The 22,120-nt window shown below is 41.9% G+C and overlaps 1 protein-coding gene across 4 annotated transcripts in view; it reads right to left on the bottom strand.

The window, feature by feature from the left end:
* The window catches only part of YAP1 (Yes1 associated transcriptional regulator), a 92,937-nt gene extending 71,306 nt beyond the window's left edge, over window positions 1-21,631 (bottom strand). For 2 of the 4 annotated variants that reach the window (XM_075417893.1, XM_075417915.1), the window contains exons 1-2: window positions 20,983-21,631; window positions 18,065-18,312 (exon numbers count right to left, since the gene is read on the bottom strand). In XM_075417893.1, the coding sequence (XP_075274008.1) occupies window positions 18,065-18,312; window positions 20,983-21,303 (569 nt within the window). In that variant the 5' untranslated portion in view covers window positions 21,304-21,631. The remainder of the gene's footprint in view (window positions 1-18,064; window positions 18,313-20,982) is intronic. The other 2 variants (XM_075417899.1, XM_075417906.1) reach the window with 1 other exon arrangement.
* Between the last annotated feature and the right edge of the window lie 489 nt (window positions 21,632-22,120).

Raw genomic sequence — 22,120 nt, 5'->3', positions numbered from 1 at the left:
TTTGTAAAATACTACAGTTTATTCACATTTTTAAATGTCTGGTAGAATATATGACGACAGACACTGGTACAGGCTTGAATTCTTCATTAGCATCAGTTCCTCCACGAATAAAACATGACAAATTCCTTTACCAGCAGACCTGCACCTACATGTTTCTTGTTTTCTTGTTTCCCCACATAACTCCTGTTGGTCACACACTCAGCATTCTTCATCATACTGCTTTGCCTATGGCAAACAAAACAGCCACCTGTATTTCCTGAGCAAAAAAACACAGCACAAAACAAGCCCAACCCTCCTCTTTGGATTCTATATCAAGCCTAGGAAAGAACGGGAAAGAAAGCAGCAGCACGCTAGTTTTGTTATTGAAAAGCATAATACATCGTATTGTATAGGCATGCAATTATAATTTCAAACTGTCGTTACTACTTAAAAATAAGCTAAATCATTACCTGTTTTATTGCTTTTGTGGAACAACTTTGCTTCAACACAATGGAGAAATGAAGAAATGTCAATTCTGCATTATTTTTCAGTTCCTTTCTATTTCAGTCTCCCTATAAGTCCTCCCTCACATTATCTGCTGTACAGATTTGTACCTTGCTCTACACTTCAATTTTGCTGGTAGCCAAGCTTCAAGAACTTGCAAGCTGTTTAACATCAACAAAAACACCCCTCCAAAAAAAACTGTGGTGTGGATACAGTTATGAACCAAATTATGCAATTACCTTTTATTAATAAAACTTGCACTTTTTATGATTTATTCTACCGATGTAGATCATCAGAACATATAAGATTTTTGCTTGCACAGTTGTACTTACAAAACTTTTGAGGACAGACAGGTACTTATTCTGATTTTACCTGGACCAATAACGGTCAGTCACAATAGACATACTGCTTAAGAGCTGTGCTGCATAAATACATTAGTTTCAGTGTTAAATATCCTACTTAAAAATAGAACAACTCAGTATATTTATCAATACCCCTCTTTAGATGCAAACCACTCTGCTTTTGTAAAAGCGTGGGGGTTTTTTTCCCCTCCATTTTATTTTTAGCATGTTTTGATGTAATTATCACTAAGAATGGTTTTCGTGGGAATATTAAAAGTCACTCATAGGTCAGCTGAGCTTAGTATGTTTTCCTTGCAGTAACTTTTCAATATCAGGTGTACTAAATTTACACTGCTAATAAACAAAAATTAATATTCTGATCCCTCACTAAAATTTATCTGCATTTAAGATGTTGATTTTGTAAATATTTTAAACCCTGATAAAGGCTTCAACAGGCTGAAACTCTGTTGAGTGCTTGTAGGCTTAAAAATGAAATACTTCTATGCAGTGACAAAAATGCAAGCTGTCTTCCTTCCAACACTCTTCCCAAAAGCCACAGTATTTCAGGTCTTCCAGTTTAGCTAGAGGTTTTTCGCTGTGATAAATTACAAGCAAAAAGAAGATTCTATATAAGGGCAACAAAACTTGGTTTCAAAACAGCTTTATTAGCAGATTATCCATGATAGCATAACCCATCTTACTGGCTAACAGCTCAATTCAATGCCCAAGATAGCTTTTTTTTCCTTAATTAAAAACAAAACAAAAACCTAAAACCCTAAACCAAAAAAAAAAAAAATCCAACCACAAAACCACCACACACACACTGCCACCCTTGCTGATTTCAGCTAAATTTAGTTCTCGCATCGAATTTGTAACTGCAGCACAGCCAAGTTGACACATATTGCCAGAACTTTTTAAAACCAAGCTCAGACCTCAGAGTATCAGCTACAGAATGCATACCAGACCACACCAGGTATTATACTTCTCCAGTGTTAAAGTATGTCTTTTTTCTATTTTGTTGTTGCCTTTCTGTTTTTCTTTTTTTTTGTTAAATTGCTAGACCTAAGTAACCAAGCTGCCTATGGGTGGGACTGGAAGAAACACTGTGTCCACCCTAGTTCAGTTTCTGTGCAACAGGAAGGTGGTAACTCTACACAGATGTCTGCAATAAAACTTCTTCAATTTCAGTTTACAAGCCAAACAAACACCAATGCTTTTCAAATTCTTTTTTTCTCTCCATACGGCTCATTAAGAACTGCTTTTCCCCATGATTTTATTTGCTGTTTTTGAAGTTCCTATTAACGTACATATTAATGCATGGTTTTCCCCCCAAAGCCTCCAACCAAAGCAATGATTTGTTACACAAATTTCTCTGTACTATTTCCATTGTCCCCCACTGATGTACCACATACTCCTCGCAGAAGACTGACATCTTCTGTTAAAGACACTGAAACAGACCATCTTACACTATGTTTCAGATTACTCCATTCAATGAAATCTGTGATTCTATAAACAGCATGGGAACGCGAATTCCACAACAGAAGATGCTGATCACTTATCTACAGGAGCTCAAACACAAGGGTTTTTGTTTTTAATGACAAAATCTCAAAATACAATTTTAAGAGTGCAATTTCATAGACTTTTAAAGCTAATTTTCTTGAGGATTGCAGTCAATCAGCTCTCTGAATTTCAGATGAAGAACAGCTAGTTTTGTCGAGCATCGCCATAGCTGTTAGGATGTTGGTAGAGATTAACTGAAATACCAACAGGACCTCGTTGCAGGAGGTTCATAATAGCAGTTGGATTCAAGGAAGACAAAAATAAATGTTGTGTTATTACCGGCTTACTCTTGGAATGACCGCGGTTAATATTCATAATGAATTTATTTACAACTAGCAACAGAAGAATACTTCTTACAAATTTGAGTCAAGAATTAAAAAGTAACATTTCAATAAAGCTTTTAAAAAATATTTACATTGTCTCTCCTGTAAATGTAGTTTTATTATTCAGCTCAGCCATTATAAGGTTGATCGAAATATTATTTAAGTCACAGGGTAAAAAGAGAATAAGAACATATTTCAGTTAAGTCTTAAATACATTTATTGTAGACAACACACAAGGATCAAAATCCTGTCTGACACTGCTCAGGATAGAGCAATGTAGAATCCACCTGTCTACAGGAAATGGTAACAGTATGATTTTGCACTGCAGAGAATAGTACTGACAGTAATTGTAAAAAATAAGAAAACTAAAAAAAGAAAAAAAACAAATACAAACTCCCAAAAAACACAACCAACAAGCCCCTCCTTTAAACCCGCAAACCCATTCAGTACATCAAAACTGTTTTTTTGGCTCCAAAATTGCATTTGGCCTTCTAGGAAAATATCACTATAAATGTGGAGGGATAAATAAATAATTTTCTTTTTTAAAATTGATCGCATCATTTACTATACTTCTGATAAAAGTCACCAATGCTGTAAAAATTATTTTAAAAGCTCTAAGAACACAAAATATTTGGTTTATTATTATACTGAATTTTAGATTAACAACACTAAAATCCATCAGCAATACTTTACAGAGTAATGGCTTGTTTTGACCAAAAGTAAAAACTGGATTGCTGTGTCAGATGGAATGGTTCCACATACATCTGTTTAGTGGAATCACTGATTTAAGGCTTAAGTTGCTCTCAAGCAGTGCCTATCTCTGCTTCCTCCTCTAAGCAGCCACACCATGAACTGGATCAGAGAACGGATCCAGTTGAAAAAAAAAATCACTACAGAAAAAAAAATGGTATACGGCTTATGACATAACTACACAAGTAACAGCACAGCAACAACTATGAAACTCAGAGAGGCGGCCTCAAAGTCTACAAAGGTTGCTTCCACTCTTCAAACCAAACCTATCCAACACAAGACTGTTCAGCACAGAGTTCTGCTCTCTTCCCATGAGCTTCCTTATTCCCATCCCATGTGCTGTGACAAGTCCTCTAACAGCTGACTTGCAGGGAAAAATTAAGAGTAACTATAGCAATAAGAACCAGGGAGTAGGACCTAAAAGAGACCAAGTACCAATGCTGAGGAAACGACCATATCTGTGTATAAATGTGGCTGCTATAGGCTCACTACTGGAAGCAGCTGTGAAGTTAGCTTTGTAAGACTTTTTTTAAAAATCAGCCTACCTTAAAAATAAAAGACGCACTTTCCCAATGGAAATATGTTTTTCTCTGTTCTATCTAGCTCTCTCTTCTCTGTTCTATCTTGTTCAGAAACCCATACTCACAGAACACCAAGAGTACAAACACGGAGTATGATTTCACAGTCAAGCAGCAATTTCTTCTGTTTTGAATAGGATTCCCTGCTATTATGACTTAACACACAGCGTATAGATCATTTAAGAAGTCATGTCATGTGCTAGCTGAAATGCGATTACTGTATTACACACCCAGTAACCTGTCCAAGCTTCAAGTAAATTAAAAAAAATTGCAAAACTATGATCACAGCAGTAAGAAATAACCTAGAAAACGGACATATATCAACCAGGCACTGCAGGAAGGCAAGTCCCTGTATGAATTACTGAACACATACAAGACTGTAGACTACAGCATAGTCATTTGGACAATTTATTTGATGTAAGATGGGATGTGGGATGTCACCACACATGAGTATCTTATGAATATGAAACAGACTGATCAAGTTTAACTGTGCTTTTTGCTTTTTTTTTAGTCCTAAGAAAATCCTACCCAAAGCATGACATTTCATTTTCTCAGCTAGCAGAGTAACTACAGCCCATTTGAAAAGTCACTAGGTGCAAGCTGTCCATAAAGGAGCTACACTAAATGTTTTGCTCTGCTGCAGAGAACCATTTTCTGCAGGAGCCTATTAACAGGAGGAAGGGAGGCTGTGTGGTCTCCATCCTTGGAGGTTTTCCAGACTTGGCTAAACAGTCACTTCACACCTGATTTAGCTTTCAGCAGAAAGTTGGATGGATGACTAACCTTCACTAAATACTAGGTTGGCTAGATAATAATAAAAACACTAATGGCTGTATTTGTGAACTTTGGAAAAAAACAAACATGTCTAGATCACCTGGTAAATTCATAGCTCTTTGAATGTTCCAGTCAACTTAAGATCCTAAGAATCGTGAAGCTCCTATGCAGAATTAATCAACCTTCACTGCTGGGAAAAGAAAGCGTCCATATGAACCACTCAAGGCTTTTTTAGACTCAGACTATTGTCCCTTATTATCTGATTATTTGCTGATTGCCACATTTGAAACAACATATTCAATATCACAAAATCAACTACAGCTGGGTGACAATCATAAAAAAAAAATCACAAATTTGGAGAGCCAAATACTTTTCGTTTGCTTACTGAACTGTCGTGATACGTAGACATACTGCACAATACAGAAAAACATGGTGTAAGCATCTGGTACTGAGATACCAGGAAGTACAGCATGGTATTAACAGAAGCTATTGTTCAATTAAACTTAAAATTAGCACCCAAAATGATAGTTCCAAAACAAGGTTGAGATCGACATTCTTTCAGCACTGCTGGAACTGAGTATGTGAAAAAACACAACCTTTCTTCCAAATACCCTGGCATTGCTTACTTCTCTCACAACATATGTATGCAGGTTTTTATTTGAATAGATATGTAGTATCAGCCACAAGATATAAAAAAAAAAAATCCAGGTGAGATTCCTTTCTAGAATAATGAGATACACAAGCACCGTTTCATCACACCAGCACACTTCCATTTCGTTCCAACAGCTCCCAGATATCAGGCGGAAGGAAGCACAGACGACCCGTCCCTTCCAAGGTGAATGCACCAACAGAAGTATTTGCATTCCAAAGTTCATAAGGAAGACTAAACTTCTGAAGACACAGCAATCATAGCAGGCATTAAGTTCCACAAACCAACTAGAAGATCTGATTAGGAACAGCAAGTGTTGTTTTTAAAAAACAAAAACAAAACCACAGCTACAGGATAACGACAGGTCCTGATATGACATGAACAAACAATCACCACTAAGAAATTACACACACACCAAAAAAAACCCAGGAGGGAGGTATCAGCAGTGTTTGCAACAGAGGTAGGCCTCTGGTCAACTACCACACAGGCCTACACACGAGCATCTACGCAACAAAAAGAAGAGCAGCAGCATCACAGAGTTTCTGAATGACACTCTTTTACTCACAGACAGCTGCTAACTGCAAAGAACTGGAAAAAAAAAAAAAGGACATAGAGTGAAAAGAAAAGCAGCAGAAGGAATCCACTGAAATTTTAGTTTCTTTTTTCAGATGAAAGGTTCAGAATGGTGGATGTTGTAAAAATTAAAAAAAAAAAAAACGAAACGGACAAGGCTTACAAAAGGGTTGCAGGGATCACTGAAAAAAGCTTCTATCCCAGGAAGATCCAACAGGTTAAGACTCTTCAATTTTCTTTGCAGAGGAAAAGATATCAATCTTGAGCAGAATAAATACGCATCAACTGTTCATTGTCACCTCCAAAATAAGAACTGGGTACCACTGAATGAAGCTGATAGGAGCCAAGCTTAAAACAGAACGAAGGCGTTTCTGCATGCAGTGGACAGACAACCAGTGAGCGTCCTTGCCAAAGCACGCAGCAGATGCTAAAAGTTTCTATGGCCTCAAGGGGAGACAGCAGAAGTCTTGGAGGACAGTTGAAAGCTGGGGGAGTTCTCAGAGAGAGCATCCCATATGCTTGTCCTCCTCTTAGTCTTTCGAAGAAATTTGCTAACCACTAATGGCAACAAGACACTGACCTGGACAGGCACTTGGTTTGAATCAATATGGACAGCTTAAGAAGATGCTGTTAACAAGTTCTTACAAGAGCAAAGCTGGCAGGGCCCAGAAGTTACCAGGTTTATAAAATCGAACATCTTATTGATAACAGCAGATGAAGACTTAGGGAGAACAGTACAGCTACTTCTACTGCCTCCCGACTGCCAGTATTCCTATTTTTTATCTGCACTTCAACCACGCATCACCTTTTGAATTTTTTCCTTCACTCAATCATTGTAAGTAATCTTACAATCACTTGGAATGACACAAAAAGATACCTGTATGACCCAACACAACAGCATCATCCGACTCTGCAGTTCAGCATTGCTCTGTTCGCCAAAAGCCCACGGTACCTAGCCCTCGGTAGGATCCACCAGAGGGGCAACAGCTGGAAAATCCTCAGCTGATCTGTAACACTGGGCAGGAGCATGAGCTGAACAACCAAACAGCTCTGACATAAAAATGCTTTTTCTTTAGCAGAAATACTGCCTCAAATGGTACGCAAGCAATACAGTAACCTAAATGAAAAGCCACTAGTCCTAATGAAGTGCAAATGAAAAGGCTGTTTTATGCAGCACAGTGTGACAGCACCAGTTAGTATGACCCCGCAGTCTGTATATCTTCATTGAACAAAACTATTCTTGTCAGACTCATCAGTTTGATAAAGTAACTGCTTCCAAGAATTTGCATCTTGTTTAATTCTTCTGCAGCTTGCAAAACAGATATAAGATTAATAGCTGGAAGTCAAGAACTGAACAGCATCCTGTACAATAAAAGAACACGTGCATCTGCTTCTTTTACAGAAGGTGTATCGTGCAGTTTGACTAAGTGAAAAAAAGTATATGCTTATCTACCTATGGAAGGTGGGGGTGGAATATTTTAATCAACAGTGGGTATGTAACTGAATGGTTAGTATTCTAAGCTCTCCTAACTTCATATCACAACTGCCAGTAAGGGCGATACAGATCAAATATATTTATCTGTAGAAATTTGATAGAAGCTAGTTGTTTCAGCTATTTTTCAAGTAAAAGCATCACACATCAGCAAAATTGTAAGTTTGCTTGTATCTTTCATATAAAGAATTTTACAAAGTTATAGGAAAATTATGTGCAGATCCTGGCAAAGCAAGAAGTCTCAGCAACAGAAAGCATCTCCTGTATTTCAAATAAATTCCATACAAACGAACTTGTTCTGCATGCACAAAAAACAAGAGCTCCATAGCTTCTTGTGAGGATAGAAGACTTCCTCCCATAAGTTTATTTACATAAAATTCATCCATTACAAAAGCCAGCGTTTTTCACTTTATTGCAACTCCCTCAACTATTTGGTAAGTTAGCTGTTACCTTGGCTTAGAAAGCACTTAAAATTCTCCCCCTCTGGTTTCACAGAGCAAGCATTTGAGGTCATTTTAAACGGGCAAAACTCGGCACAGACCCGGGTCTACGCTCCTACTCCAACAAGATTGCCGAGTGGAGGAATCTATTCAAGCTCACACACTATCTCCAAGATGTTCACCATCACAGCATAAACAGGATTCAAACTGTAGCCCTGAGCAAAAGCCACACAAACAGTTGTACCAGGAGAAAAAAAGTCCCCCTTCTGCTCCCCCCCTTCCCATTCCAATGCAACCTTCAAACCAGAAGTTGGACAATGGGTGCCACAAGCATGAAACTGAATTAAGACTCATTTTTCCTGGAGACACTACCACATACAACTGACATTTAATTCATTAAGAAAACAATGAACTGTCAGAGTTCCTCAACAAATCTCTATGACACAAAGCTGATCGTGTCAAGACCCATCTAACAACATAATAAAAAATGGGCACAAATTTGAATTGCAAACTATTTTTTAAAAGAATGTAATTAAGACTTCCTTTGACCTTGTTAATAGGGATGCTAAAATGTTAATTCTTAACTATGTATGCTAAGGTCTGTTTCACTTTTTCTCTTCCTTATGCCCAGTGACTAAATTATCACGACACTGTGAAACATCCAATAGATGTTTTTCCAGTTATTAGTCATTATGGTTAAAAAAAGAGACAAAACCAATACTCCACAAGCATACTGATTATAACAGTTCTCCTAATACTATAAACCTGGAAGTTCCTAGCCTCTATTACCTAGTAATTATTTGGTCCAAATATCTTAGGTCTGCTTTAGAATAGTTTCAGAGTAAGAATCCCATTAAAAATTGAAAACCTGTTACAAAGGGGAATGCTTACTTCAGTCCAAATATTAAATTATTCTAGCCAGTGAGTTTAAGTGATATACACAGATGGAAATTAAGTGTGCATATGCCTATGGACAGAAGGTAAGAAAATTAAACATGTCTCTACACTGATGATAACATACGTCTAATTATGTCGACAGCACCATAACAAAAATCTACCCATACACAAACTAGAACACAGGCAGTTTTAGCTTCCTTGGGCTCATGTGCACAAAGCCCTGTAACCATGGAATGTGTAGGTGACCCTGCTTCAGCAGGGGGTTTGGACTAGATGACCCACAGAGGTCCCTTCCAACCCCTACTATTCTGTGATTCTGTGATTTACAAGTTTTTGTTTTTAAACAAGTATCATTTGTCCTGACCCAAAGACCTGCACAGAAGTCAACAGACACCTAAACTCCAATTAAAGCACAGCATTATTTTTTTCTACAAACATGATTTTCATACATTTTCATTCATTTATAGGCCAAAAAATGGCCTATAAAGTTGAGCACAGAACATCCTTCCAAGTCCTTTCACCTTTTCTTTTTAACAGCCTTTTATATGTCAGATTACACCTTTTTAAGTGTATCTCATTTCATGCCCTTAACTCGTGCAACACTGGTTACTCTGACAATGAGAAAGGTTTTACAAATAAAAAGAAAAAAATGACCACTGAATTGTATATGCATTAGATATTTAGGTCTACCAACTCTATTAACTATATCATCAACATAGGTAGTAAACATGACAGAAATCTCTCTTTTACTCTGTTTCTCACTATTCTGAAGAGACTATATAAATGTTGGAATGAAGGTCACTGCAGAGGACCTGACAACCAAGCTTTTCAAATAGGAACAACAAGTAAAAAAGGAAAGCGAGACCCTGTGAGAAAATTTACCTGGAAGCTGCGTTTCCTTCCTTTAACCAACGAGATCCATTTTGCCTATACAACCTATCCTTGTTTTCTTTCAGATAATATTTTATTACGTCATAAATGTCTAAATTTATAACATATCCAGAAAAGGCAAAACGTTTACTTAGCATTTCAGTTACAACACGTAATCAGAAAGGGAAAGGCATCCTTAAAGCAGTAACACTATTTAAATAGACTTCTGTAGTGCAGACAGACTTCCAACAAAGCTCTCCATAAATCAGAACCCACTGGAGATAAACTAGAAATAGTAAATGACCTTTACTTGACTTCCCTGTAACACAGTTCAGCAGGAAAAAAAAAGGCTTCATAACCTCAATGAAATAATCAATAACTAAACTTAGCCACTAACATTGATCTAAGTTACCAAACAACACAACAGAGACTCCACAAAAGGGATCTGATCTTTCACTATGATGCAGCAAAGTCTCATTAGTGAAATTAAAGCAAAGTCCAAGACTGTTTTCAAGACAGCTTTGTTTCCTTAGCAACTGGCATGACTGACAGGCAGTATACTGGTAAAAGTCTCACTTTACAAGCCACCTTTACATTATTAAATTGCTGGTTAAGTCAAGCTAGAAAACCTAGCTATACTTGCCTGAAACACAGCCTGAAGTAACTTAGTTAAAAGCCAGATACAACATCAGCAGAGTGAATCCCAGAAAACAGACTCCAAGCAGCACTTTAGGAGGCCATGAAACAGTGACAGCTTAGTCACGCCTTTCAAAAACTCCTGTTCTCCAAACAAAACTCCAGTTTTAACCACCAAAAAACCAGCTATTAGGTACCATTTTCATACTACTGACAAATTTCCCCCATGCTCTAGATTTCTACTTAAATGCTTAACAATAAATATAGATTATCTGGTAAATTTCCCAGTACAGCCTTATATCCGAATGAGGTTTAGCAAGCTGGTTATGAGAGTACATCTTGCCATTACACGACATCTGTCTTAGCATTCCAATACACAGCCTCCTCCCAAGAATTTTCTTTGACATTATGGTAACCCCCAGGCTGTCAAGTTTCCCCTACAGACAACTGTCTTTCTCTTGGGTCAACTACACGGTATCCTGACCACGTACTAGGGCCATCTGTCAGAGGACAGCCACTCACAGAAATCTCCTGTTAATTTCTGCATTCTATCAAGTGAAATTTTCTGCAGAATTTACAAGGGAAGCCGAGTCATTCAAGTATTAGGGTTTACATCATCAAGAACAATTTGTTTGGGGGAAAGAAAATTTAAAAAAAAAAAAAAAAGAAAAAAAAAAAACACCACACCTTAAAAGAGGGGACAATGTTTACATGTACAAACAATAAATGCAAAGATGTAGGAATTTATAAAAACACAAGGACAGAAAATTAATAGGAAAACCGAGTAGCTACCAGTTTCAAAAGGTTAAATGAAATCTAATTACATCATCTGAATTTGTTCCCAGCTATGAAGATAAACACATGCAGTGGTCTGGCCACATATAAAAAGAAGAGACGCATCTCTCATTTTGGCTGACAGCTCTCTATAGCTGTTTACCTCATTTTGGGTTTTTCTTTCGTTGGCTGCAGGGGGAAGTGTCTAGTCTTAAACCAGAACTGAACAGAAACTGCTCGTACTTAATATCAGACTAGTTTTTAACAGTTAATCTTGTATCTCAGCCCTGAGTAACACATCTTGCTCTCCTGGGTGTCATCCAGTAACTGCTTATGTCCAATAAATGAAAAAGTTTCTTTGGAACAAACCAGGAACTCTGCTTTAATTTTACATGTGGCCCAATTTAGGACTCGCTGTTAAGTATTTCAGCATTCCCAGTGGTAACAAGTTACTTTCTCTGGAAGTCTACTGTAAAAATAGATAAACTGAGTGAAAAAAAAACCACTTCGCTTGCTCTGTGTCAGCTTTTAAAAATCTGCAGCTGTTGCACCACAATTGCAGAGGGAAACTGAGCAAACTATAAATGGTGGTTTTATGTTTGGAATTTTAAAGCTACTGATTTTTTTTCATTTCCAGAGATGAAGCTGGTAAAAGTTGGTATGATTTTACCCACATACGCCACTGATCAGTTCAACTGCATTTACCCATTAGAAGTATTATTTGCAAAAACTGGTGGGGTAGCGCCAGTCTTACTTTCATGGGAACTTTCAAATTAACATCCTCTTATTATTCCACTGCTTTCTATCGAGTGGGAATTTCCATGATGTGACTGACGGGTTACACATTACCCTATGCTACAAACCAGATGACTACTAAAAAAAAACATAACTATAATCCTTTGCCATCTTCAACATACACAAGGCGGCAGGCAAAAGGATAAGAGAAGACACTCATCATGATTTATATCAAATTCTTGTTTGTCTTTAGAAGAGGTCAAGACCTGAGAAAACAGAAGTGGTACCATAGCAGCGTAATTGCTCCCACAGAGCTTGATGCTACTACTTTTTGATCAAATACAACCTGACTAAATGTTTAATAAGCAGAATTGCAGAAGCATCATTTTTAAACATGAAATTCTGATTAAATTTGTATCACAAGCCTCCTCTTGTTACTGAGAGGAGACTCTAAGAGTTCTCATTATAAAAGACTAGTAAATAAAGATCTCAGTCACTATCATAGCTTTCAACACAATACAAAGCTTTCAGACCACAGTAAGATAAAACTTCTCTCAAATTTGATTCAGGACATAGGAGACCATTGCTATAAAACAGTACTAGGCATTTAAAGCATATAAACTAAAACTACACTGGTGTTCTCAACAGTTAAATCAGAAGAAATTTTGACCAACTCCATAAGGGAAGTTGAAAGGTTTAGTTTTAATGTTTGCTACTTGAAACAGCCATATTTTTCCTTCTTAATGAACACTGCGTTGCATCAATATAACCTTATTTTTCCAAGTATGCCATTGCTTTCTCTCTCCATTGCAGGTATATTCAGATCCCATTTAGATTTGTAGCAATTATATTCACACTACATTTTCTACAGCTGGTGCATGCTCCCCTCCAGTATTAGAAGCTCTCAGCAGAAGTTAAATCCAGTGTGTTTTAGAGTTTATGCAAAGATTTCCATAGGCACCAAATCAGACACTATAAAGCACAAAGATTATTTTCCTGAGAGATATACTTACAGATCAACAGTTGATTTAAAAAAAAAAGAAAATCCTCAGAGTTCATTTAATTACTAGCTTACAACTAACTGCCACATATCCCGTATTTTTCCCCAACTCTATCTTCTTCTGAAGATAATAGATGCCAATATGTTTTAATAACAGGGATAAAAGAAATAATACAAAGGAAGGAATAATAAAATTAAAGGAAAATACATTAGTGAAAACTACAGAGTATGTTTTTGGTTTACCTGCAATCACACCTATTAAACTGTTTTTGGAATAGTCTTATAAAATTACCTTGTATGGCAGGGTGTTGAATGCATGGATATCATTGTTTGCAATTTTTCTTAAGCAAAACTAAACTAAACACAAGCAAAGCACCGTGTGCCGTGGCTTTCACTGATGCCCACCCACTAAGCTGGCTGCAAGTTCTCTGAATTCAGAAGGCTGAAGATGTATTTTCATCCTCCTCCCAGCTCAGTCTCCATGCTAACACAAACAAGGCAGGTTTGCCCTTATTCTTCCTCCACCCTTTTAAAGATATGGAAACCTTTAGTACGACTCCAAATTTAAAAGTTTGTATCATTGTTCTTTCACAGGACTCTTCAAGTAGGAGGTAAAAGGAAAGATAGACACTTAGTAGTACTAAGACTGTCTTCCAAGACAAAAAATTCTTAAGTTGCCAAAAATGTACCATGGCATGTTTTACTTTAAAAGCGTTTTAACAAGTATTTCTTTCCTCCAGCTATGTTCTGAGACTGACAGTGCCCATTTTCCCCTGCACAAATTTCACGGCTTCTTGTCTTCTTAGATCATCAATCTTAGGAATATTTTCATAAACACTCAGACAGTATCAATATAAAAATGAAATTAATTTGACAAATTACAAATAAACTTTAGCAAACAAAAATCTTCAACTGCTTTTTAGTAAAAAAAGCATGACAAAGTGATAAACCCATCAAAAACACTGGTTGCATTTTTGGTTTCAAACAATACAGCTCTTACAGTGACAAACCAGCCTGAGCTATAGAACCATAGACAAAGGAACTCACATTAACTGGTGAATCTGAAGATGCACTTCCCCCATAAATTAAAGTGTTCAATAACACATGCAACTGTAGCGGCAGTTTTTCCAATAAACATCTTCTGCCCTGGAAGACTAAGATTACTTTGCCAGGGTGGGGAGAAGAGCAGGAGGAAGGCAGCAGATGATATTAGTATAGTGGGTGGTTCCAGTCAGGGGCAAAAATGGGATGCAAGAGAAATTGAACAGCATTGCTGGATATTTTTCCTGTGTGGCATGAGAAAAAAAAAAAAAAAAAAAAAGCATGGCAACGAACTTCCCTGTTATCTTAAAACAATTTGGTTTCATAACATCCAACAGAGGTCCCTTCCAACCCCTAACATACCCCTGTATAGAGCACATAAGAAACATGTAACAGCAATCTATTTTTAAGGTTTCTGCCAGATGGGTAAACACCTCAAACACACCCACAGATACTAATGAAAACCACCTTGGCCTCCTTCAGGAAGTCATTCAACACTTCACAGAAAAAAAAAATAGGAAGTTGTTGATAAACCGCTTGCAAGAACTACTTCCTGTAGGAAAAATAATTACACGACTTGTTTGCTGGACCATCAGTTAACTTCTCCTCACACTGCAAAATGCGAAGATGTATTACACAAGCTCTGTAGAAATTAAAAGCATAACACTAAGTTAAAACGATACAAGAGTAAGTCTAAAATTGAGCGAAACTTATTTTTTCCTTCTGCAAGTTGTTGCCTGCTACTCCCATGGCACGTTATCTTTTGCCCAGAGCGCGATCCCCTATCTTTCTCCGTAGTTCACTGAAATGTCAACCAGCAGCTGGCGAAGAGGAAGTGGTTAAAAAGGAACGCTGCTGACATCGCCGCATAAACCAAGCGAGTCTGTTTTACTGCGTGTTTAAGAATGGGCTAAAGCGTGCCACACAGCAATGCTGAGATGACTAAGACATGACCACTTACTGACCAGGCAAGTCTTAACTTACGAGCTCTATTTAAGTAGCAGTTTCAGTAAAAAATAGTATTAGTTTCACCAGCTGCATAGCAAGCGTGTCTTAACTCACTAGCCAAAGTCATCTGCATTTTCACTAACGGAAAATCATACTCAGGAGTCCTACTCATAACAGTGAGATGAACGCTAATGAGTGGAATTCTGGCAAATCATACGTTGGGCATTCATATATAGAGGGGTCTATTTATCTAGAGGACAGACTGATTTACAGGAGTAGTTCCGGTTCAGTCCCTACACTACCACTCTTACCCTGCTTTAATATGCAGGGATACATGTGTGGTATGTATATAAAATATCTGGCTAAATTACTCTATGTGTGTATCTGCATATACAGACAAGTATTTTCTCCCCCATATGCGCTATTTTTATCTCTCTGCGCAAACTACTACCCTTGCAATGCTTGACCCACTGATTAGTGGAAGCAACTATATTCCAGCCTGTTTTAAGTACAGTACTCAATTTTACATTATTCTGTTTGCATCGTAGTATACTATGGTAACTATAACCATAAGGCTTACCGACATCTGGAAAAAATCTAATACTGTTACCTATTCTGCAAAGATCTTTCTAGGGCCTGATTACCAGGCTGTTCATGGAGTGGCTACAGAACACAGCAAATGGAAACAGAGCGCAATGCAGCCAATCCAACAAAAAAGCTTGGAAGAGACACCGGAACTCTGCATATGGTAGATGGAACCACATCAAATGGATTTAGCATCAGGAATCTTGGTACTCACACTTCATAACTAGACAAGATGTGAGTTTTAATGGGCTTGTAGGTATAAGATAGAACTTATCACTCAACACTGCAAAAGGCTGCTGAAATAGAAACTTGCCACTTAAAAGTAATTCTTACATTTCTTTGGATTTCTTAAACACACAAAGCAAACATTTTGCTAGTATTGAAATGTTTTTTACACATCCTCATGAACTCCAGTGAAGCTGGTGGATCTCACCTGTAGACAGTATTCAACAACCTTTTCAGAACAATAAACGTTCTTCACGTGTAAAACAGAGCCTTCAGAACTGTCCTCATTAGACTCTCCCATACCACAGCATCACCCAAGGAAAGCCAAAAGAAAACAGCCCATTAAGCTGTTTAAAATCTCCCAAGGTCAGCATGTGACCCAGCGGGGAGAGGTTCAAAAAGTACAGCCTTTATTTTTCTTCCTAACAACCTGGTTTGTTTCCACTCCTTTCCCCTTCAAGACACATCCTTCACAGCTAGCAGCTCTTTCAATCATTTACTTTGGATGTCTGCTTGAGAACAAACGATCTTGCTCATGCAGATGAGTTTGCCAGACTTGTGTGTACTTTCCAGTCTCAGGCGCTCTATTGTTCTTGCTGAAACCTGACCCTTTGAAATGGATACCAGGACACCAAGAAAGGGCAAAAAAACTCGCAGAAAAAAAGGAAAAGTTTTTTTGTGGTAATAATGAAACTGCAGAAAAGCTTTCCAGGAATAAATCTTTCCCCCTGATTTCACCTGAATGAGCATAATTTTAAAAAATCAATTACAAGAGCCTGAAGAAATTTTGCATCTCTTAAACCATTCTATTTTCTGTAAAACTGACAGTGTTATCACAAATGAACGCTTGTGACAGTAAAACTTACAAATCAAGTATCTATTTTTTATGCTTCATAAGCTGCTCTTTAAGAGCTCTCCTTAGCACAGTCAAAACAAAGTTTGCTTTTCATTTTGAAACTCAGTCTGTGCTTTCCTCAAGGTCCAATGAGCTACAGTTCTCAAATGGCATAAACTTACACCGTTCCAAAAAAATTCCATTTGTGCCCACTGAAGAGCTCACATTCCAGAATATGCCAATTTGTTAACTTTCACCAAAGAAAATATCGCATCTTCAAGATCTATAGCAAATGCTCATTCTCGCATTCCAAATACAGAATGACTGTTTTCCAAAGCAACCTTCAGACTTAAATCATGTCAGACAACTGCTGTAATCTCTTTTTGGTTCAAAAAAGTGATGCCGATTTCTCTGTGTGGAAACACCGTCACTGTAAGAACAAGAAACAGTTTTAAGAAGTTCTGCAAGTTCCATTTTCATTGCAGACATGTAAACTTGTTTTCAAAGCTACAAACTCAACTACTTCAATCGAATGCATGTATCAATGACAATGTTTTTAGCAAGAAAGGTAGGGATAAAGATGTTTTTCTTGGCTGAAACAAGTTTTACGCAAATAGCACAGTGTGCTGCCCCTCCCCTCTCCCAGCCCCGAAAATGACATATAATGGGTTATTTAGAGACTTGCAGTTAAATAAAATGCTCAAAATATAGTCAAAATATTTGAGGGCAAATTATGCATCTTGGTGGGCATGCTTTCAGAAAGACGGACAAGCTCCTGCTGTTTTGCAAAACTACACGGCACAAAAGAAAACGCTCCCTGATGGATTAGGTGTCAGATGGCCGGCATGTGTAACCTCTCTTCAGTTATAGAAAAGGTGATACTAGTTTCACTGTGTGAAAAAGCTACAGCTGTAGGAACAAGAAAAAAATGTTAGAAGTTCTGCAATTTCCCTTCCACTGCAGGGAACGTAGATGAGTTAAGAGTTACAGACCCAAACGCTCCTATCAAACAGATATATTAATTTCCTCATGAGCAGAGAATAGGCAAAAACCTTTTGATTGCATACTTACACAATTGTCCTTCTTCAAAAAAATAAGATGTTCTGATAAAATCTCACTACAATAGTTTCTAAAGTTACTTTACATTTTTACATCTGTATCACAAAAATGAGGCAAAATGTACTTTGACTTGTATTAGCACTCTGGCAAGATTCACCAAACCCGAAAGTCACATTGTTTAAAATTCGCTATGTGCATTTCACTGATTTTTAGTACAAAATATAATGGATAACATTCTTTAGCTAAGATTAAGACAGGATAAATATTCGGAGTACCACACAGTTTTCAGAAACAGTAGAGAGTTGATACGGGAGATATAGTGAAGTGGTAGGATGTCCTATTTAAAATGAGGAGCACACTTATAAAAATATGTATTTTAAACACAATGAAATTTGCTAAAATTCCAAGACTGTAAAAAAACCAAAACAACCCACCACACACCACCAACAAAAAAAAACACCAGAGATACAGCTAACTGAAAACAAGTTTTACTTACTTAAGGAAGTATCTCTGTCCGGATGGTGTCTTAGCCATCTCCCAACCTGGCGGCAAAGGCACATCATCAGGGATCTCAAAGGAAGATTGGCGGAGATGTTGAGAAGATGGAGCTCCAGGTCCAGTCACTACTCCAGAGGGTGTAAGTGTCCCTGGAGAAACGGCTCCCAGCTGCAGTGATGCTGGAGAGGAATGAGCTCGGACATGCTGAGGGGTCAGGGCGCCTGCTGTCCCTGCATCAGTGCTGGCCTGCCAGGAGTGAAATTATTCCCGTTAAGATTCTTGTATTTCAGCAGAAATGCAGCTGTCAGAAGACACTTCACTTTAAACAAATCTTTCAGAAGAAACTCACAAGTTAGTCATTCTAAAGTCCTACTTATTTTTCCAGTTGTTACTGTTCAAGAGAGCCTCCAAGCAGGCTGGTTAATTAGCATCACAAAAGCCCTTGTGCAAGTCAAGAAATATTAACTATGAGTATGCGCTAAATTGCCCTTTTCTTACTCTGTGGTGCTGGGTTACAAAAAAAAAAAAAACATGCCCGCAGTCAGCAGACCTGATACAGCATATTGCACGGTTCACCACCAGACTGCACCCACCCATTACCATTGCACCCACCTTCTGCTGGAGGAGTTAATTTCCCACTTTCCTTTTGAAACAGGGATGTGGGGGTGCAAGGACACCCACACATACACCCTCTGCAAGGGTTTAAATGATTACACAAGGGAAAAAGCAACAAAGAAATGCCAGCTGACAGCAGTGAGTTCTAACAGAGGAAGACTCCCGAACTCAACCATAAAAAAAACCTTTACAGGAAGACCAAGTACAAAATTTCCTAACTCGCACACAAACCACACTTTAAGAGTACTGGGAGCTTATAAAGAGCTCATCCCATGCTTTTATCCAAAACAAAGCTTCAGCCACTGTTGAACCAGTCAATCAGAAGTGACTCACAAAACCATTTACCAGAGTTACCAGTCATAAGTACACAGTGCTTCTTTGCCAGTAGTAAATACGTGTCCACTGTGAAACAAAAAAGAGCGGCTCTGAAAACTGGATTAAAGCCATATTGACCTCTTTTTATATGTTTATCAATTAATTGGTTTTGTAGGCACACCAGAACAACACGGACACCTGTAATCAGATGCATGCATCGGCCCTTGCCACACCTCTCTACACAAGGTATTGCACCACACGTGAGGCCCCATTTACACACTCTTACAGAGACTGACAGCTCTGTTTCACTGTATCTGTATGCAAGCACGTGAGAAATTTCATATGTTAAACTGGAAACGAATTAGCTTACATTTAAACAAAGTACGCAAGTTGCACATCAACTGAATTTGAGGCTTTTCAATTCTTGAGAAGTGGGGGAAAGAACCGAAACTTACAGAACTCCTGTTAAACAGAGTATTTTTGTGGCACAACTAAACACAAGGGAAAATGGAAACAATCTTATTTTAAAAAACAACGAAGCAAATGATCCTCTGGCTTCAGCTGAATTTCGAGTCGATGTTCTAGGAACCGCCGACCGGCACGAGGAACGGCGATCCAACCAGACGTGCATCACCGGTGAAGAGTAACACACACAAGCAAGATAGCGCCAAGCTCAAAAGCACGAGTTGTACGAACGTCACACGGGTGAAGCACGTGTCCAACGCGGAACTATTTCACCACGCACGGCACCAAGCGTCCGCTGAGCGCAGACCAGGTCTCCTCTGTGCACGGCGGAGCTGCGACGAGGCTCGCACAGCTGAGAGACGACTCCACGCAACGGCCGTGCTCCTCGCTGGACTTCAGCGGGCCGTTAAAGGTCTGCAAGGCAGCAGCCAGCAGAACCACGGAGGCAGCCCAGCCCCACCTCTTTCTATTTTCTCTTCGCTCTTGCGATCTGAAGGCCAGAACTGATTTTTCGAGTATTTGGAAAACGAATTAGCTCCTCGACTGAGGGAGTACCTGCCAAGGTTCAGCCTGGAGCGGACTCCCGAAGCCAAGCTATAAATCCTTCAAAGCAGGAGTTTAACAATGGAAACGCTGACAGACCCCTCACAACGCGGGCACCAGGCGCAGCGTGCAGGGCACGCTCCGCTCCCGCTGGCTACGCAGACCAAGCGGCAACAGCCGACAGTAAAACCCGCTTCACAGCCTGGCAACAAAGTTCACCGCTGAACTCAACACCCGAGCGGGCACAGCCCTCCTTCCGCAGCGCGGGGAGCAGCGGCCGAAACATTCGCCTTCAGCCGCCCCGACGCTCGGCACCGCAGCCGCCCCGCTTCGAGCCCCAGCACGGCCGGCCCGGCCCCGCACCCCGCACGAGCCCGGGGGGCAGGCGGCGGGGGGCGCGCGGGTGGGCCCTGCCCAGCGAGGAAATGGTGGCAGGGCCACATCCATAGTGCTCGGCGGGGCGGGGGGGAAGCCAGGCACCACCTCGTTACCCCCCCTCACAGGACGGGCAGCCCCCCCCACGCGGGAGGATTCCACCCCAAAGCGAGATCCGCCCCGCCTTCCACGCGAAGCGTTCCCACACGGATTTCAGCCCCCCCCCTTCCCGGCCAGGCCGAGCGAGCGGCCGCGGAACCGGCCGAGGAGCGGATGTGGAGCCCGAGGCCCCGCCGGAGACCGGGCCGGGGCCAACGGGCGCCGCGGCGCCGGCTGCCCTCAGTGCCCCGGGGCGCGGGAAGAGAGGGGCCGCGGGGCCCCCGCCCCGGCCAGGAACAAATAAAGGGGGGGGGGGGGGGGAAGACAGCGGGCACCGCGACGGCCCCGGCCGGGCGCCCCCCGCCCCGCTCGGCCCCGCGGCGAGCGGACTCCCCTGCCCCCCACGCCTCCCCCGGGAGGAGCTCGGCGGCGGCGGGGAGGCCGCCCGTCCTCCTCCCTCCCTTCCTCCCTCCCGCGGCGCGGCCCCCCCCCCCCCCCCCTCACCTGGCGGGAGTGGGCCTTGGGCTCGGGCGGCTTGAAGAAGGAGTCGGGCAGCTTCCGCAGCCGCATGGGCAGCGTGTGCGGCACGTTGGCGCCCTTGGGGTTCATCACGGCGTTGAACAGCGCCTCCAGGTCGGTCTCCGAGTCGCCCCGTACATGGACGATCTGGTGCCCTGCAGGAGGGGGCCCCGCGCCCGGGGGCTGCGCCGCGCCGCCCGGGGCCCCCGACACCCCCCCCGGGGGCTGCGGCGCCGGCGGCTGCTGCGAGGCCGGGGGCTGCGCTGCCTGCGGCGGCTGCTGCGGCTGAGGCTGCCCGGGATCCATGGCTCCGTCGGGGGTCCCCGACCCCGCGGCGCTTCCCTGGCGGGGCTCGGCGGCTCAGAGCCCGGATTCGCGGCCCCGCATGCCCCGCTCCCCGGGCCGCGGCTCGTCCTGCTGTCGCCGGCGCTTCTCGCCCCTCGGCGGGGAAACCGACCCGGCCGCAGCAACTGGCAAAACAGCTCTGACCGTGCAGCGCTTCCCCGAGCCCGGCCCAGCCCGGCCGGCGCCTCTGTCCCGGCGGCGGAAACTAACTCGCACAACACGCCAAACAAAAGTTCGCAGTTACGCCCGCCCGAATCGCTCTCTGCCGCCGGCTCCGCCCCTCCTGGGCCCGCCCGCACCGTATCCGACCGAGGCAGCCCCGGCCGCGCAGCCTTCCTGCGCGCGCCCGCCCGCACCGCCTCCCGCTCGGGGGGCGCCCGGCGCGGGGCCGCTGCCCGCCCGCCCCTCCCGGCCCCCCAGCGCGCGGAGCCCGCACTCCCCTCACGCCCGGGCTCGCCCGTCGCCCCCCCGCCCCTCTTTTGCGCGCCCGCCCGCACCTCTCCCGGTTGCCGCCCGCCCGCTCTCGGCTGTCACGGCGCGGTGCCGCCAACCAGAACTTTTTTCCCCTCCCCGAACTTCTCTCCCAGCTTCCAGGCGGCCGCTCCGCTCCGCGCCCCGCCCGCGGGGCCAGGGGGGGGGGGGGGGGGGGGGGCTCGGCCCGGGACCCCCCATCCGCCTCCGGCCACCGCGGCGCCGGGAGGAGGAGGCCGGGCCCGGCCTGGCGGTGTGTGGCCCTCGCCTCACCTGGCGGCGGCGGGGCGGCCGCGGCTCCCGGAGC

The sequence above is a fragment of the Opisthocomus hoazin genome, chromosome 1 (assembly GCF_030867145.1).
Source record: "Opisthocomus hoazin isolate bOpiHoa1 chromosome 1, bOpiHoa1.hap1, whole genome shotgun sequence".
NCBI classification, from domain to species: Eukaryota; Metazoa; Chordata; class Aves; order Opisthocomiformes; family Opisthocomidae; genus Opisthocomus; species Opisthocomus hoazin.
This window is presented reverse-complemented; position numbering and strand designations above follow the sequence as displayed.